This window comes from Coregonus lavaretus (genome assembly GCF_964263955.1).
Source record: "Coregonus lavaretus genome assembly, chromosome: 5".
NCBI lineage: Eukaryota > Metazoa > Chordata > Actinopteri > Salmoniformes > Salmonidae > Coregonus > Coregonus lavaretus.
The window spans coordinates 2,823,766-2,843,771 of NC_139992.1; the positions used below are offsets into that span (position 1 = coordinate 2,823,766).

General features: G+C 44.4%; 1 protein-coding gene across 1 annotated transcript in view; it reads right to left on the reverse strand.

Annotated features, from left to right (window-relative positions):
• Positions 1-20,006, reverse strand: part of LOC311129624 (integrin alpha-V-like) — an 82,458-nt gene that overhangs the window by 3,609 nt on the left and 58,843 nt on the right. Inside the window, exons 18-29 of the mRNA XM_084161971.1 lie at positions 17,357-17,494; positions 14,467-14,534; positions 13,567-13,714; positions 11,251-11,343; positions 10,901-10,980; positions 9,773-9,853; positions 6,854-6,959; positions 5,010-5,174; positions 4,475-4,603; positions 2,556-2,669; positions 1,306-1,416; positions 969-1,088 (exon numbers count right to left, since the gene is read on the reverse strand). Coding sequence (XP_084018097.1) covers positions 969-1,088; positions 1,306-1,416; positions 2,556-2,669; positions 4,475-4,603; positions 5,010-5,174; positions 6,854-6,959; positions 9,773-9,853; positions 10,901-10,980; positions 11,251-11,343; positions 13,567-13,714; positions 14,467-14,534; positions 17,357-17,494 — 1,353 coding nt within the window. The remainder of the gene's footprint in view (positions 1-968; positions 1,089-1,305; positions 1,417-2,555; positions 2,670-4,474; positions 4,604-5,009; positions 5,175-6,853; positions 6,960-9,772; positions 9,854-10,900; positions 10,981-11,250; positions 11,344-13,566; positions 13,715-14,466; positions 14,535-17,356; positions 17,495-20,006) is intronic.

Genomic DNA, 20,006 nt, shown 5'->3' on the forward strand with positions numbered 1-20,006 from the left:
GATAGGAGGATAGGGGAGGTTAGGAGGCAAGGGGAGCATAGGAGGATAGGGGAGGATATGAGGCAAGGGGAGGATAGGGGAGGATAGGAGGCAAGGGGAGGATAGGAGACAAGGGGAGGATAGGAGAAAAGGGGAGGATAGGGGAGGATAGGAGGCACGAGGAGGATAGGAGGCAAGGGGAGGATAGGAGGATAGGGGAGGATAGGAAGATAGGGGAGAATAGGAGGAGAGGGGAGGATAGGGGAAGATAGGAGGATAGGAGGCAAGGGGAGGTTTGGAGGATAAGGGAGGATAGGAAGATAGGGGAGAATAGGAGGATAGGGGAGGATAGGAGGCAAGGGGAGGATAGGAGGCAAGGGGAGGATAGGAGGCAAGGGGAGGATAGGAGGATAGGGGAATAGGGGTGGATAGGACGATAGGGGAGGATAGGAGGCAAAGGGGGGATATGAGCATAGGGGAGGATAAGAGAAAAGGGGGGATATGAGGATATGGGAGGATAGGAGGCAAGGGGAGGATAGGAAGATAGGGGAGGATAGGAGGCACGGGGTGGATAGGAGACAAGGGGTGAATAGGAGAAAAGGGGAGGATAGGAGACAAGGGGAGGATAGGAGACAAGGGGAGGATAGGAGACAAGGGGAGGATAGGCGGCAAGGGGAGGATAGGAGGCAAAGGGAGGATGGGGAGGATAGGGGAGGATAGGAGGCAAGGGGGGGTTAGGAGGATAGGGGAGGATAGGAGGCAAGGGGAGGATAGGAGGATAGGGGAGGATAGGATGATAGGGGAGGATAGGAGACAAGGGGAGGATAGGAGGCAAGGGGAGGATAGGAGGATAGGGGAGGATAGGAGGATAGGGAGGATAGGAGGATAGGGGAGGATAGGAGGATAGGAGGATAGGGGAGGATAGGAGGATAGGGGGGGATAGGAGGATAGGGGAGGATAGGAGGATAGGGAGGATAGGTTTGGCTCACCTTGTACATGATGAAGATGAGTAAAGCCAGCAGCAGTAGTCCAGCCAGCACAGCCAGGGCCACCACCCACCCAGGGACAGGTTCAGGCTCCGATTTCACCCAGATCACTGACATACTTATCTGGGGGACACATCACAGGGTTTACAATACAACACATCTTTATTCATCCAACACACAGAGACAATGGAAACTACCTATTTGCTGTGGTAGTACCCAGCCACAACAAACCATTTAGGACCCTGTGGACTCTGGTCAAAAGTAGTGCACTATATAGAGACTAGGGTTCCATTTCAGAGGCAGACCTGGTTTATCCCCATGATGCCTTCATGTGACTCACCGTAGTGGCGTTGGAGGGCAGCTCAGACACCAGGTTCTTGTTATAAGGCATCTCTATGACGCTGAAGGAAGCGGAGGATCTCACGGTGAACGATCGGTTCTGGCTCTCAGTCTGAATGAAAGAAACACATCCATCACAGCTCTATTTTATTACATCAAACGGTAGCCAGGCTTTTCTTTAAGTTATGGCCCATATAGCTAGCCTGTGGTGCCAGATATATTTAAGTTATGGACCATATAGCTAGCCTGTGGTGCCAGATTATTTAAGTTATGGACCATATAGCTAGCCTGTGGTGCCAGATATATTTAAGTTATGGACCATATAGCTAGCCTGGTGGTGCCAGATATATTTAAGTTATGGACCATATAGCTAGTCTGGTGGTGCCAGATCTATTTCAGCTATGGCTCATATAGCTAGCCTGGTGGTGCCAGATATAGTGTGATGCGTCTAACGAGCATACCAAGCATACAGTATGCTTCAACCAGGTGTCCCTGGCTCTTGCTCATTATGACACACTGTAGCAACATGTCTTGAAATGGAAATCAGAAACTGCATTTCTCATTAGACAGATAGTACACCTCCAATGTTTCAGTCCCGTTTGGTACCTAATGAACACAACCCTGCTGTATGCTCCACCTAGGTGGAATGTCTCACCTTGAGGAAGGTGGCCACCCCCAGTGTGGAGTGGACGTACGATACAACACAAACACATCTGGGACCGCCAGGCTAGTATTTAACCTCTAGGGCCCTCAAACTAAACTCCATACCTCCAAGCCAGTTCCACTGCATTGTTTCCCTCTAATCAGAGACTGATTTAGACCTGGGACACCAGGTGGGTGCAATTAATTATCAGGTAGAACAGAAAACCAGCAGGCGCCGGACCTCGTATTGTAAGAGTTGAGTACCCCTCCCGAGGGGCGAAGTGGTCTAAGGCACTGCATCGCTAGAGATCCTGGTTCGAATCCAGGCTCTGTCGTAGCTGGCCGCGACCGGGAGACCCATGGGGCGGCGCACAATTGGCCCAGCGTCGTCCAGGGTAGGGGAGGGAATGGCCGGCAGGGATGTAGCTCAGTTGGTAGAGCGTGGCGTTTGCAACGCCAGGGTTGTGGGTTCGATTCCCACGGGGGGTATAATTTTTTTTTAAAATAATCTATAATCTAACTGTAAGTCGCTCTGGATAAGAGCGTCTGCTAAATGACTAAAATGTAAATGTACCCCCTGCTCTAGGCTATAACAGACAGGAGTCTCACCTTGAGGAAGGTGGCCACCCCCAGTCTGGAGTGGATGAAGAGGATAGTACTCTGACCTCTCTCCACACGGCCCACCTGACACCGGATCTTCAGGCACTGGGCCTTCGAACAGTCCTGAGTGAGGAGACACACATTCAGAGTGACACACAATCCATACAGGTACTGTAGCCAGCAGAGTTAGCAATTCAGGAAGTACATTTCAGACTTGCAGTTTACTTCCTGAATCAACTGAATTTAAATGGAATTGATCCTAAACTCTGGTAGAGTTGAAGTCGGAAGTTTACATACACTTAGGTTGGAGTCATTAAAACTCGTTTTTCAACCACTCCACAAATTTCTTGTTAACAAACTATAGTTTTGGCAAGTCGGTTAGGACATCTACTTTGTGCATGACACAAGTCATTTTTCCAACAATTGTTTACAGACAGATTATTTCACTTATAATTCACTGTATCACAATTCCGGTGGGTCAGAAGTTTACATATACTAAGTTGACTTGGAAAACAGCTTGGAAAATTCCAGAAAATGATGTCATGAATTTAGAAGATTCTGATAGGCTAATTTACATCATTTTAGTCAATTGCAGATGTACCTGTGGATGTATTTCAAGGCCTACCTTCAAACTCAGTGCCTCTTTGCTTGACATCATGGGAAAATCTAAAAAAATCAGCCAATTTTTTCTGTAGATCTCCACAAGTCTGGTTCATCCTTGGGAGCAATTTCCAAATGCCTGAAGGTACCACGTTCATCTGTACAAACAATAGTACGCAAGTATAAACACCATGGGACCACGCAGCCGTCATACCGCTCAGGAAGGAGACGCGTTCTGTCTTCTAGAGATGAACGTACTTTGGTGCGAAAAGTGCAAATCAATCCCAGAACAACAGCAAAGGACCTTGTGAAGATGCTGGAGGAAACAGGTACAAAAGTATCTATATCCACAGTAAAACGCGTCCTATATTGACATAACCTGAAAGGCCGCTCAGCAAGGAAGAAGCCACTGCTCCAAAACAGCCATAAAAAAGGTTTGCAACTGCACATGGGGACAAAGATCGTACATTTTGGAGAAATATCCTCTGGTCTGATGAAACAAAAATAGAACTGTTTGGCCATAATGACCATCGTTATGTTTGGAGGAAAAAGGGGGTTCTTGCAAGCCGAAGAACACCATCCCAACCGTGAAGGACGGGGGTGGCAGCATCATGTTGTGGGGGTGCTTTGCTGCAGGAGGGACTGGTGCACTTCACAAAATAGATGACATCATGAGGAAGGAAAATTATGTGGATATATTGAAGCAACATCTCAAGACATCAGTCAGGAAGTTAAAGCTTGGTCACAAATGGGTGTTCCAAATGGACAATGACCCCAAGCATACTTCCAAAGTTTTGGCAAAATGGCTTAAGGACAACAAAGTCAAGGTATTGGAGTGGCCATCACAAAGCCCTGACCTCAATCCTATAGAAAATGTGTGGGCGGAACTGAAAAAGCGTGTGCGAGCAAGGAGGCCTACAGACCTGACTCCATTACACCAGCTCTGTCAGGAGGAATGGGCCAAAAATCATCCAACTTATTGTGGGAAACTTGTGGAAGGCTACCCGAAACGTTTGACCCAAGTTAAACAATTTAATGGCAATGCTACCAAATACTAATTGAGTGTATGTAAACTTCTGACCCACTGGGAATGTGATGAAAGAAATAAAACCTTAAATAAATAATTATCTCTACTATTATTCTGACATTTCACATTCTTAAAATGAAGTGGTGATCCTAACTGACCTAAGACGGGGAATTTTTACTAGGATTAAATGTCAGGAATATTGAAAAACTGAATTTAAACGTATTTGTCTAAGGTGTATGTAAACTTCCGACTTCAACTGTATATGGACAGTACATCATTAGCCAGGTAATCATGCCATTACCAGGGTTTCCAGGTCTCCCTCCATCTCTTTCCTCTCCAGCTCTCTGCGGTGAACATGGTTCCTGTTCCTCCCCTCTGTACCGTCTCCACCGGTGGAAGCTGTACCATTCGTCTCTCCTGACAGAGGATTCTAGAACAGACAGAGAGAGAGAGAGGAAATCCCTTCAATAACTTAAGATTATTATTTGTCACCAAAAGCAACGTAGGCTCCATCTCAATTGTTTAACAATCTGTTCCCTCATTGTCTCCTCCCCTTCATCTGAACTGATGGAAAATACTGACTGGTGTAACAACGCAGTGGCAGCTTAGTTTATAACTTATCACCAGGCTGACGTTCACCTGGTCACCAGGCTGACGTTCACCTGGTCACCAGGCTGTGACGTTCACCTGGTCACCAGGCTGTGACGTTCACCTGGTCACTTCTTTCAGATCAGTGCAATAAAGGGGGAGGAGGCAAGGAGAGGACAGACTGTTCGGACCGTTTGAAAAAGAGCCAGTGTCTATGGCTGAAATGGAAGTGAGAGAAGGCGACGTACTGAGACATTGAGCGGGTTGATCTCCATGTCCGTACTGCAGTTCATTCCTCCGTCCCCGTCCACCTCCAGCTTGGTGATGTAGAGCAGAGAGCCGTTGTTGAACCTGTAGGGCCACTCGATGTCCAGCATGGCCTTGCTGAAGGTGCTGGGGCCTCTGTTACGCAACTGGAAACAAGACAGATTAGCCGGTTAAAAGAGGGCTTCGCTGACTTTATCACGCCGATTTAATGGTATTATGTGAAAAGGTCAGCTGTGTCAGTTTACATTCGTCAGTTGACATTCATCTACAGATAAATTACATGGTGGGTCTAACGTCATGACATGGAACCCAATATAGTGCAATTCGACCAGCCTATATAGCGAATAGGGTGCAATTTGACCAGCCTATATAGGTTAAAGGGTGCAATTTGACCAGCCTATATAGGGAATAGAGTGCAATTTGACCAGTCTATATAGGGAATAGAGTGCAATTTGACCAGCCTATATAGGGAATAGGGTGCAATTTGACCAGCCTATATAGGGAATAGGGTGCCATTTGACCAGCCTATATAGGGAATAGGGTGCCATTTGACCAGCCTATATAGGGAATAGGGTGCCATTTGACCAGCCTATATAGGGAATAGAGTGCCATTTGACCAGCCTATATAGGGAATAGGGTGCAATTTGACCAGCCTATATAGGGAATAGGGTGCAATTTGACCAGCCTATATAGGGAATAGGGTGCAATTTGACCAGCCTATATAGGGAATAGGGTGCAATTTGACCAGCCTATATAGGGAATAGGGTGCCATTTGACCAGCCTATATAGGGAATAGGGTGCAATTTGACCAGCCTATATAGGGAATAGAGTGCAATTTGACCAGCCTATATAGCGAATAGGGTGCCATTTGACCAGCCTATATAGGGAATAGGGTGCAATTTGACCAGCCTATATAGGGAATAGAGTGCCATTTGACCAGCCTATATAGGGAATAGAGTGCAATTTGACCAGCCTATATAGGTTAAAGGGTGCAATTTGACCAGCCTATATAGGGAATAGGGTGCCATTTGACCAGCCTATATAGGGAATAGAGTGCCATTTGACCAGCCTATATAGGGAATAGAGTGCCATTTGACCAGCCTATATAGGGAATAGGGTGCCATTTGACCAGCCTATATAGGGAATAGAGTGCCATTTGACCAGCCTATATAGGGAATAGAGTGCCATTTGACCAGCCTATATAGGGAATAGGGTGCCATTTGACCAGCCTATATAGGGAATAGGGTGCCATTTGACCAGCCTATATAGGGAATAGGGTGCCATTTGACCAGCCTATATAGGGAATAGAGTGCCATTTGACCAGCCTATATAGGGAATAGAGTGCAATTTGACCAGCCTATATAGGGAATAGAGTGCCATTTGACCAGCCTATATAGGGAATAGGTGCCATTTGACCAGCCTATATAGGGAATAGGGTGCCATTTGACCAGCCTATATAGGGAATAGAGTGCCATTTGACCAGCCTATATAGGGAATAGAGTGCCATTTGACCAGCCTATATAGGGAATAGAGTGCCATTTGACCAGCCTATATAGGGAACAGGGTGCCATTTGACCAGCCTATATAGGGAATAGGGTGCCATTTGACCAGCCTATATAGGGAATAGAGTGCCATTTGACCAGCCTATATAGGGAATAGAGTGCCATTTGACCAGCCTATATAGGGAATAGAGTGCCATTTGACCAGCCTATATAGGGAATAGAGTGCCATTTGACCAGCCTATATAGGGAATAGGGTGCCATTTGACCAGCCTATATAGGGAATAGAGTGCCATTTCAGACACAGACACAGTGTCATGGCTGACCTCATAGATGTGCAGTATCTGTGGACCGATGTCGTCTCCTACGACAGGGTTATCTTTGGGCTGCCAGTTAGCAATGGGCAGGAAGACCTGGTCAGGAACCGACACCCTGCAGCAGAGAGAATGGGGTATTGGGGTTCACAACTGGGCAAAATACAGATTTATAAAGTACATTCTGCATTTCTTCACATTCTGTCAATGTAAGCATGAATCAGTAAAGCCATTACTCTATCAGAGGTGGTAGGGCACATCAGTACTGTCTTTGCTAAGCAGACATGTATCATGGATACACAAGCTTATCAAGAATACATACATTCCATCAGGCTAAACCCTTCTGTGCTAAACCCCTTTGTGCTAAACCCCTTTGTGCTAAACCCTTCTGTGCTAAACCCTTCTGTGCTAAGCCCTTCTGTGCTAAACCCTTCTGTGCTAAGCCCTTCTGTGCTAAGCCCTTCTGTGCTAAACCCTTCTGTGCTAAGCCCTTCTGTGCTAAACCCTTCTGTGCTAAGCCCTTCTGTGCTAAACCCTTCTGTGCTAAGCCCTTCTGTGCTAAGCCCTTCTGTGCTAAACCCTTCTGTGCTAAGCCCTTCTGTGCTAAACCCTCAGCTCTGAGGCACAGACAGACACAGCTGAAGGCCCCACCTGGGATTTGAGCCGGCAGACATTTACAAGCACTGCTTTGCTGTTATTATTTGTTTAGATGTTATAGGTTATAAAGAACAATCATCTAAATGCAATCTGCACTTTATGATGTACAGCGCCTTCGGGAAGTATTTAGACCCCTTTACTTTTTCCACATTTTGTTAAGTTACAGGCTTATTATAGGCTTATTATAGGGCGGCAGGTAGCTTAGTGGGTAAGAGCGTTGTGCCAGTAACCGAAAAGTCGCTGGTTCTAATCCCCGAGCCGACTAGGTGAAAAATCTGTCGATGTGCCCTTGAGCAAGGCACTTAACCCTAATTGCTCCTGTAAGTCGCTCTGGATAAGAGCGTCTGCTAAATGACTAAAAATTTAATGTAAAATGTAATTCTAAAATGGATTAAATAGTTTTTTTTCCCCTCATCAATCTAAACACAATACCCCATAATGACAAAGCAAAAATAGGTTTTTATAAATTTCAGAAAATTTACATAAGTATTCAGACCCTTTACTCAGTACTTTGTTGAAGCACCTTTGGCAGCGATTTCTGCCTCGAGTCTTCTTGGGTATGACGCTACAAGCTTGGCACACCTGTATTTGGGGAGTTTCTCCCATTCTTCTCTGCAGATCCTCTCAAGCTCTGTCAGGTTGGATGGGGAGCGTTGCTGCACAGCTATTCTCTGGTCTCACCAGAGATGTTCGATCGGGTTCAAGTCCGGACTCTGGCTGGGCCACTCAAGGACATTCAGAGACTTGTCCCGAAGCCACTCCTGCGTTGTCTTGGCTGTGTGCTTAGGGTCGTTGTCCTGTTGGAAGGTGAACCTTCACCCCAGTCTGAGGTCCTGAGCGCTCTGGAGCAGGTTTTCATCAAGGATCTCTCTGTACTTTGCTCTGTTCATCTTTGCTTCGATCCTGACTTGTCTCCCAGTCCCTGCCACTGAAAAACATCCCCACAGCATGATTCTGCCACCACCATACTTCACCGTAGGGATGGTGCCAGGTTTCCTCCAGACGTGACGCTTGGCATTCAGGCCAAATAGTTCAATCTTGGTTTCATCAGACCAGAGAATCTTGTTTCTCATGGTCTGAGAGTCTTTAGGTGCCTTTTGGCAAATTCCAAGCAGGCTGTCATGTGCCTTTTACTGAGGAGTGGCTTCCGTCTGACCTCTCTACCAAAAAGGCCTGATTGGTGGAGTGCTGCAGAGATGGTTGTCCTTCTGGAAGGTTCTCCTATCTCTACAGAAGAACTCTCGAGCTCTGTCAGAGTGACCATTGGGTACTTGGTCACCTCCCTGACCAAAGCCCTTCTCCCCCGATTGCTCAGTTTGGCCGTGCAGCCAGCTCTAGGAAGAGTCTTGGTGGCTCCAAACTTCTTCCATTTAAGAATGATGAAGGCCATCATATGTATGTATGTATATGTATGTATGTGTATATATATATATATATATATATATTTGTGAGAAGAAAAAAAACATATGGGGGATTGGAAGTGATGCAGACAATTCCATTGATGGAAGTTACAATCTATCTGCAATATTAAAGCTGATCTACCCCCAAATAATAAAAATTAAATAAAAGAAAAATTAAATAAAAATAAGAATGTTTGAGGCCACTTGGGGACCTTCAATGCTGCATAAATGTTTTGGTACCCTTCCCCAGATCTGTTCCTCGACACAATCCTGTCTCGGAGCTCTACGGACAATCCTTCGACCTCATGGCTTGGTTTTTGCTCTGACATGCACTGCCAACGGTGGGACCTTATATACTGTAGACAGGTGTGTGCCTTTCCAAATCATGTCCAATCAATTGAATTTACCACAGGTGGACTCCAATCAAGTTGTAGAAACATCTCAAGGATGATCAATGGAAACAGGATCCACCTGAGCTCAATTTCGAGTCTCATAGCAAAGGGTCTGAATACTTATGTAAATAAGGTTTTTCTGTTTTTTATTTTATTTTCTAAAAACCTGTTTTTGCTTTGTCATTATGGGGTATTGTGTGTAGATAGATTTTATTTTATTTTATCCATTTTAGAATAAGGCTGTAATGTAACAAAATGTGGAAAAAGGTCAAGGGGTCTGAATACTTTCAGAAGGCACTGTATGTTGGTGACCTCACACCTGCCCATTAGGGTGAGAGAAGGTGCAGGAGTGAAGAAGCAGTCTCTGCACACTTCAATCAGATGATATTTCAGTATTTAACGGCTAAGCTTTTGGATCAGTAATGACCTTCATTGGAGCAAATAGGTATTAGAATGAGTGAGAAGACATGTCAACAACATACCCTCTGATATCCACCTTGGCGAGGACAGCCAGCTTCGTGATGCTGGAGACCAGCCTGCTGGTGCTGCTGAACTGGTTGGAACTGAAAGACAATACATTATTATCTTATAAAAAGACCAGATAGTGAAAACATCAGATAAGCAGTGTACACCACGGTACAGGTTGATGCTATAACACAAAATGTCCATAGGGTGGCGCCATTGCATCATTACTGTAACTTCGTCCAATGATTTGAACTGCCTCATAAAGCCTCATAAAACAACTCCTCCAGACACTCTCAACTATTCTAAACAATTCAACGGTGACTTTGGTCAACAGAATAAGGCAGCATGGGTAGAGAGCCTATCATTCCCACTGGCTATAAGGTGAATGCACCGATTTGTAAGTCGCTCTGGATAAGAGCGTCTGCTAAATGACGTAAATGTAAAAAATGTAAAACATAAGAGGTTTAACAACAGGATATCCAGAGGATACAGCTACTCTGTCATTTACAGGATATCCAGAGGATACAGCTACTCTGTCATTTACAGGATATCCAGAGGATACAGCTACTCTGTCATTTACAGGATATCCAGAGGATACAGCTACTCTGTCATTTACAGGATATCCAGAGGATACACCTACTCTGTCATTTACAGGATATACAGAGGATACAGCTACTCTGTCATTTACAAGCCCCTTTGAATCCAACCAGGGACGACAGAGACACCATGCCTTACTATGCATCCCAAAAAAGGCCCCCCTATTCCCTATGTAGTGCACTACTTTCGCTCTGGTCGATAGGGAGTTGGGTGCTATTTGGGAATACACCTTTAGTCTCAAACTGTCTCTGTTTCCACAGAGTCAGGATGTGTGTGGAGAGAGCATAGGTAGTCTCTTCTCTAAAAGCACTTTAGTCAAATTAGGTCCTAACTAACTTTATGAATGAAACTCATAACAGACCATTCGATGTGTGAGACACTGTTTCATTATTATATTTACACAGGTTAAGCTCATTAAGATTACATCTCTTGCAACAGAGACTTGTATACATACCCAGTTGTTAGAAAATAAAGCTCAGCAAAGTTATTTTATTTCCATAAGCTATAAGAATAACGGTATTCTGAACCCTTTGTTACCAGATCATTACCTCTGTATCTGCAGGTCAAACTTGACAGATGTGTCCTGCTCGGAGAGCTGGTGAACGCTGAAGCGCAGACCGGCCAGCACCTGAAGACGACAACACACCACAACATCAGGATCATCACCATTCAGATCAGATCTTTTGCCAATAAAAGATCAGAATTGGGCGGCCTGTTTAAACGCACCCTCTGATCAGAAAAATCGGAATCAACTTTATTCACAAAGTACATTCATATGTACCGGGAATTTGACCTGGTGAAATGGTGCTGACTAGGTGTCCGTCGACACCCGTCATAGAAATAAAATCCCCATTCAGGTCAACAGGACTGTCACCATCTTCTCTCTCCGTCCACTCACCTTAGTTCCTCCTTTCATGGGGTTCCCCAGGTCACACACCACCACCCTGGTCTGGTTCTCTGTCTTGTAGGCACAGGACAGTCTCGACAGAGTCTGGAAGGGAGAAACACGACAAAATAAACCGGTGCGCCTGGTATATAAAATATATTTTGATTTGTTTAACACCTTTTTTGGTTACTACATGATTCCATACGTGTTATTTCATAGTTTTGATGTCTTCGCTATTATTCTACAATGTAGAAATAGTACCAATAAAGAAAAAACCCTTGAATGAGTCGGTGTTCTAAACCTTTTGACCGGTAGTGTATGTGTGCCATTCAGAGGGTGAATGGGCAAGACAAAATATTTAAGTGCCTTTGAACGGGGTATGGTAGTAGGTGCCAGGCGCACCGGTTTGAGTGGATCAAGAACGGCAATGCTGCTGGGTTTTTTCCGCGCTCAACAGTTTCCCGTATCAAGTATGGTCCACCACCCAAAAGACATCCAGCCAACTTGACACAACTGTGGGAAGCATTGGAGTCAACGTGGGCCAGTATCCCTGTGGATCGCTTTCGACACCTTGTAGAGTCCACGACCCGACGAATTGAGGCTGTTCTGAGGGCAAAAGGGTGTTCCTAATGTTTCATACACTCACTGTAAATTACAGGGTTGGTTATGTTTCCACCTGACACTGCAGAAAAAATGTATTTCATGTTTATGTATTCCTATAGACACAGTATGTGAACGGCGCCAGGTAGATATTGGGGGAATCCTGGGATGTGCGTTTGTATGTTATTGCTGTAAGAGCAGGTTAGCTAGCATTCTCTAATTGTCATTAGCTCCCTGCTAATTCACAGTTACAGTGACTTGCGAAAGTATTCACCCCCCTTGGCATTTTTCCTATTTTGTTGCCTTACAACCTGGAAGTAAAATTGATTTTTTGGGGGATTGTATCATTTGATTTACAAAACATGCCTTCCACTTTGAAGATGCAAAATATTTTTTATTTAAAAAAAAAACAGAAAACTTGAGCGTGCATAAGTCAATACTTTGTAGAGCCACCTTTTGCAGCAATTACAGCTGCAAGTCTCTTGGGGTATGTCTCTATAAGTTTGGCACATCTAGCCATTGGGATTGTTGCCCATTCTTCAAGGCAAAACCGCTCCAGCTCCTTCAAGTTGGATGGGTTCCGCTGGTGTATAGCAATCTTTAAGTCATACCACAGATTCTCAATTGGATTGAGGTCTGGGCTTTGACTAGGCCATTCCAAGACATTTAAATATTTCCCCTTAAACCACTCGAGTGTTGCTTTAGCAGTATGCTTAGGGTCATTGTCCTGCTGGAAGGTGAACCTCCATCCCAGTCTCAAATCTCTGGAAGACTGAAACAGGTTTCCCTCAAGAATTTCCCTGTATTTAGCACCATCCATCATTCCTTCAATTCTGACAAGTTTCCCAGTCCCTGCCGATGAAAAACATCCCCATAGCATGATGCTGCCATCACCATGCTTCAATGTGGGGATGGTGTTCTCAGGGTGATGAGGGGTGTTGGGTTTGCGCCAGACATAGCGTTTTCCTCGATGGCCAAACAGCTCAAGCTCAGTCTCCCACATGCCTTTTGGCGAACACCAAACATGTTTTGTTTTTTTATAACCCAACCCTGATCTGTACTTCTCCACAACTTTGTCCCTGACCTGTTTGGAGAGCTCCTTGGTCTTCATGGTGCCGCTTCCTTGGTGGTGCCCCTTGCTTAGTGGTGTTGCAGACTCTGGGGCCTTTCAGAACAGGTGTATATATAATGAGATCAATCATGTGGCACTTAGATTGCACACAGGTGGACTTTATTTAACTAATTATGTGACTTCTGAAGGTAATTGGTTGCACCAGATCTTATTTAGGGGCTTCATAGCAAAGGGGGTGAATACATATGCACGCACCACTTTTCCGTTCTTTATTTTTTTCATTTCACTTCACCAATCTGGACTATTTTGTGTATGTCCATTACATGAAATCCAAATAGAAATCCATTTACATTACAGGTTGTAATGCATCAATATAGGAAAAACGCCAAGGAGGATGAATACTTTTGCAAGGCACTGTATTTCCATGCTAAAAGACGAATCACAAATCTACAGCCATCAACATACTGTTGTCCTGCACATCTAATCTTCTACCTTGTGTCTATCGTCAGAAATAAACACCAATCAACTGGGATCGCAGGCTGGACAGTACTTTCTTTAAAAAACACAATGTAAGAGAGTTACAAAGTATGATCACATCTGTCACACTGGTGCAGAGATCGGCCTAGTTGTCTTCACTGGCCACTATTCTATTTTACCTCACTGTTGCGTACGACCCCAGTGAAGTCAGCCTGGGGAGGAAGGAAGACATGTAGCTCTGCCTCGTACGCCCCCTCTCCTCTGTTCTCCGCTGTCACCTCCAGGGTCAAGGGGTTATCATCTCCTATGTAGATCTCCTTCTGGTCACTGGGGAGGTCAGAGATCGGATTAACAGAATGATCTCCATCTGGTCACTGGGGAGGTCAGAGATCGGGTTAACAGAATGATCTCCATCTGGTCACTGGGGAGGTCAGAGATCGGGTTAACAGAATGATCTCCATCTGGTCACTGGGGAGGTCAGAGATCGGGTTAACAGAATGATCTGCTTCTGGTCACTGGGGAGGTCAGAGATCGGATTAACAGAATGATCTGCTTCTGGTCACTGGGGAGGTCAGAGATCGGATTAACAGAATGATCTGCTTCTGGTCAGTGGGGAAGTCAGAGATCGGATTGACAGAATGGAGTTAGACTCTGGGAAAGTTTCCATAATTTTGCTATGCCAAAGTTCCTAGGTTTGTCAGAAATCCTGGTTGGATGATTGCCTCCCTGATTATGCTCACCTGATTACGGGAATCCTCCAACTAGGATTTCAGAAAACTCTGGGAAGGTTTCTGGGATTTTGTAACCTTACTCAGTTAGGACAATCTCCTTCTGGTCACTGGTGGTAGAAAGAAAACTAATGGAAAAGTTAGGACCATCTCACTGATGCCCGATTCACACTAGATGGTCATCCAGAACCTTACTGTGCTGGCTGAGATATTTTATATCACTTTGTCCTTTCCAGCATGGTTTCAACAACTATGGTGGATGTGTAACCAGCCCAAAACAGCTCGACTTGGCTAACTATGTTAGGAATGAATGACTGTGGCATGAGATACTGGAGGAGGAGATTCACTCACCTCAATACAGACAGCTGGAGGTCTGGCTTACAGATGTTGTCATCTCCACAGTCCAGTAGGATATGGGCCTGAAAAACATTGTCACAAGTAGACAGTTTGTTTACCCAAAAAACTTGACCCACCCTCCTACTCACCATATGACCATGTGACCCACCTCTCCTACTAACCACGTGATCCACTATGTGACCCACCTCTCCTACTCACCATGTGACCCACCTCTCCTTCTCACCATGTGACCCACCTCTCCTACTCACCATGTGACCCACCTCTCCTACTCACCATGTGACCCACCTCTCCTACTAACCACGTGATCCACTATGTGACCCACCTCTCCTACTCACCATGTGACCCACCTCTCCTACTCACCATGTGACCCACCTCTCCTTCTCACCATGTGACCCACCTCTCCTTTTCACCATGTGACCCACCTCTCCTACTAACCATGTGACCATGTGACCCACCTCTCCTACTAACCATGTGACCATGTGACCCACCTCTCCTACTAACCATGTGACTCAACTCTCCTACTAACCATGTGATCCAACTCTCCTACTAACCATGTGATCCAACTCTCCTACTAACCATGTGACCATGTGACCCACCTCTCCTACTAACCATGTGACCATGTGACCCACCTCTCCTACTAACCATGTGACCCACCTCTCCTACTAACCATGTGATCCAACTTTCCTACTAACCATGTGATCCAACTCTCCTACTAACCATGTGACCATGTGACCCACCTCTCCTACTAACCATGTGACCATGTGACCCACCTCTCCTACTAACCATGTGACCATGTGACCCACCTCTCCTACTAACCATGTGACCCACCTCTCCTACTAACCATGTGATCCAACTCTCCTACTAACCATGTGACCATGTGACCCACCTCTCCTACTAACCATGTGACCCACCTCTCCTACTAACCATGTGACTCAACTCTCCTACTAACCATGCGATCCAACTCTCCTACTAACCATGTGACCATGTGACCCACCTCTCCTACTAACCATGTGACCCACCTCTCCTACTAACCATGTGACTCAACTCTCCTACTCACCATGTGACCCACCTCTCCTACTAACCATGTGACCCACCTCTCCTACTCACCATGTGACCCACCTCTCCTACTCACCATGTGACCCACCTCTCCTACTCACCATGTGACCCACCTCTCCTACTCACCATGTGACCCACCTCTCCTACTAACCATGTGACCCACCTCTCCTACTCACCATGTGACCCAACTCCCCTTCTCACCATGTGACCCACCTCTCCTACTAACCATGTGACCCACCTCTCCTACTCACCATGTGACCCACCTCTCCTACTCACCATGTGACCCACCTCTCCTACTCACCATGCGACCCACCTCTCCTACTCATCATGTGACCCACCTCTCCTACTCACCATGTGCTACTCTATACCTGATCACAACAGTTATTGCCCTTCCCAAATGGCACCCTATTCCCTACATAGTGCACTACTTTTGACCAGAGCCTGTAGTAAACGTAGTGCACTATAATCGGGAATAGGGGTGCCTTTTGTCTCCACAGTCCAGTAGGATATGGGCCTGAAAAACATTGTCACAAGTAGACAGTTTGTTTACCCAAAAAACTTGACCCACCCTCCTACTCACCATATGACCATGTGACCCACCTCTCCTACTAACCACGTGATCCACTATGTGACCCACCTCTCCTACTCACCATGTGACCCACCTCTCCTTCTCACCATGTGACCCACCTCTCCTACTCACCATGTGACCCACCTCTCCTACTCACCATGTGACCCACCTCTCCTACTAACCACGTGATCCACTATGTGACCCACCTCTCCTACTCACCATGTGACCCACCTCTCCTACTCACCATGTGACCCACCTCTCCTTCTCACCATGTGACCCACCTCTCCTTTTCACCATGTGACCCACCTCTCCTACTAACCATGTGACCATGTGACCCACCTCTCCTACTAACCATGTGACCATGTGACCCACCTCTCCTACTAACCATGTGACTCAACTCTCCTACTAACCATGTGATCCAACTCTCCTACTAACCATGTGATCCAACTCTCCTACTAACCATGTGACCATGTGACCCACCTCTCCTACTAACCATGTGACCATGTGACCCACCTCTCCTACTAACCATGTGACCCACCTCTCCTACTAACCATGTGATCCAACTTTCCTACTAACCATGTGATCCAACTCTCCTACTAACCATGTGACCATGTGACCCACCTCTCCTACTAACCATGTGACCATGTGACCCACCTCTCCTACTAACCATGTGACCATGTGACCCACCTCTCCTACTAACCATGTGACCCACCTCTCCTACTAACCATGTGATCCAACTCTCCTACTAACCATGTGACCATGTGACCCACCTCTCCTACTAACCATGTGACCCACCTCTCCTACTAACCATGCGATCCAACTCTCCTACTAACCATGTGACCATGTGACCCACCTCTCCTACTAACCATGTGACCCACCTCTCCTACTAACCATGTGACTCAACTCTCCTACTCACCATGTGACCCACCTCTCCTACTAACCATGTGACCCACCTCTCCTACTCACCATGTGACCCACCTCTCCTACTCACCATGTGACCCACCTCTCCTACTCACCATGTGACCCACCTCTCCTACTCACCATGCGACCCACCTCTCCTACTCATCATGTGACCCACCTCTCCTACTCACCATGTGCTACTCTATACCTGATCACAACAGTTATTGCCCTTCCCAAATGGCACCCTATTCCCTACATAGTGCACTACTTTTGACCAGAGCCTGTAGTAAACGTAGTGCACTATAATCGGGAATAGGGGTGCCTTTTGGGACGTAGACTTGGTTAAAGACGTATGTGTACCTGTTTGGAGATGTTGGTGGGGGCAGTCAGATCCACGATAGGCAGTAGGCCGGTCTTATCTGCAGCCTGCTGGTAGTCCAAACTGAACTCCATGAACACAGAGATGGGAGTGATCTTGTCCCGGAACTCAGAGTCATCCTGCAGAGCAGAGAGGGGGTTGGGTTTAGGGATGGGCATTTCAAATATTACACATAACTAACTATTCTATTGATCACAAAATGGAAGGAAAATACTGTATAGCCTGGTAGCCAGATCGGTTCCTGTTTAAGGTTGTATAAATCATAAACTGGCTCCCAGGCTAGAAATAGGGCCAAAGAGAAAATCAAAACCCCTAGGAATGAAACAAATGTCTGCTTTAGGTATGTTAGGAGCACTTTGGAGCTCATTTGACACACAACTATTATTTCTACACTGAGTGTACAAAACATTAAGAACACCTTCCTAATATTGAGTTGCACCCCCCCCAAGGTGTCGAAAGCGTTCCACAGGGATGCTGGCCCATGTTGACTCTAATGCTTCCCCACAGAGACATTTAATATTATTCTATTGAAACTGTAATATTAACTGGTTATATTATATCATGGAACACAATCTGTAATATCAACTGGTTATATTATATGATGGAACACAATCTGTAATATCAACTGGTTATATTATATCATGGAACACAATCTGTAATATCAACTGGTTATATTATATCATGGAACACAATCTGTAATATCAACTGGTTATATTATATCATGGAACACAATCTGTAATATCAACTGGTTATATTATATCATGGAACACAATCTGTAATATTAACTGGTTATATTATATCATGGAACACAATATGTAATATCAACTGGTTATATTATATCATGGAACACAATCTGTAATATCAACTGGTTATATTATATCATGGAACACAATCTGTAATATCAACTGGTTATATTATATCATGGAACACAATCTGTAATATCAACTGGTTATATTATATAGTGGAACACAATCTGTAATATCAACTGGTTATATTATATAGTGGAACACAATCTGTAATATCAACTGGTTATATTATATCATGGAACAGTCTGTAATATCAACTGGTTATATTATATCATGGAACACAATCTGTAATATCACCTGGTTATATTATATAGTGGAACACAATCTGTAATGTCAACTGGTTATATTATATCATGGAACACAATCTGTAATATCAACTGGTTATATTATATCATGGAACACAATCTGTAATATCAACTGGTTATATTATATAGTGGAACACAATCTGTAATATCAACTGGTTATATTATATCATGGAACACAATCTGTAATATCAACTGGTTATATTATATAGTGGAACACAATCTGTAATATCAACTGGTTATATTATATCATGGAACACAATCTGTAATATCAACTGGTTAAATTATATCATGGAACACAATCTGTAATATCAACTAGTTATATTATATAATGGAACAGAATCTGTAATATCAACTGGTTATATTATATCATGGAACACAATCTGTAATATCAACTAGTTATATTATATAATGGAACAGAATCTGTAATATCAACTGGTTATATTATATCATGGAACACAATCTGTAATATCAACTGGTTATATTATATCATGGAACACAATCTGTAATATCAACTGGTTATATTATATCATGGAACACAATCTGTAATATCAACTGGTTATATTATATAGTGGAACACAATCTGTAATATCAACTGGTTATATTATATCATGGAACACAATCTGTAATAGTAATAATAACATGCCATTTAGCAGACGCTTTTATCCAAAGCGACTTACAGTCATGCGTGCATAATTTTTTTTTTGTGTATGGGTGGTCCCGGGGATCGAACCCACTACCCTGGCGTTACAAGCGCCGTGCTCTACCAATTGACCATAATATCAACTGGTTATATTATATCATGGAACACAATCTTCAAAAAGGCAGTAACTTCAGTAATGGTGCTTGCTTGTAGAATCCTGTGGCTGCAATGGAATAGACTTGTTTTGTTCATTTAGCAGACAATACGCTCCTATTTCCTGAGCCCTTATCACAGACAAGACATACGTATTTTATATTTTTAGATGTAAAAAACATTATGTAATTTAACAGAATAATATAGAACAGTTATTCTCAGAGTGATAATTTGAAACGGGTCTCAGTTTGGCGAGTTTAAAGAACATTAATTCAGGTTTACGAACCAAAATCATTTTTTTAATTTTTAATTTTTTTATATATATATACAGACGTTCAATTTGGTTTATTCTGCCTGTTCTTTGTCATTTTCAACATGGATGAACAATTCCACATCGAACACTGTCTGGTGATGAATTACGGCCACGACATCTGTTTTGGTGAGTAGGCCTAGGCTTAATGATTCTGATGAAAATATCTCTCTGTCTTCATCAAACTAATGTTTTTACATATTTCCTTTACATATTTTCAGTGTGGAACCTGTCTATGTTTAAGGGGGTTATAGCCCAGGCTAACCATTTCTTAATGGCACTAGCAGTTCGCAAAGTAGCTGTCACGATCGTCGACAGATGAAGCGGACCAAGGCGCAGCGTGATAAGCGTACATTCTTTAATAGTACTTAATACACGATACAAAACAATAAACCAAACGATACGTGAAGTCCTAGG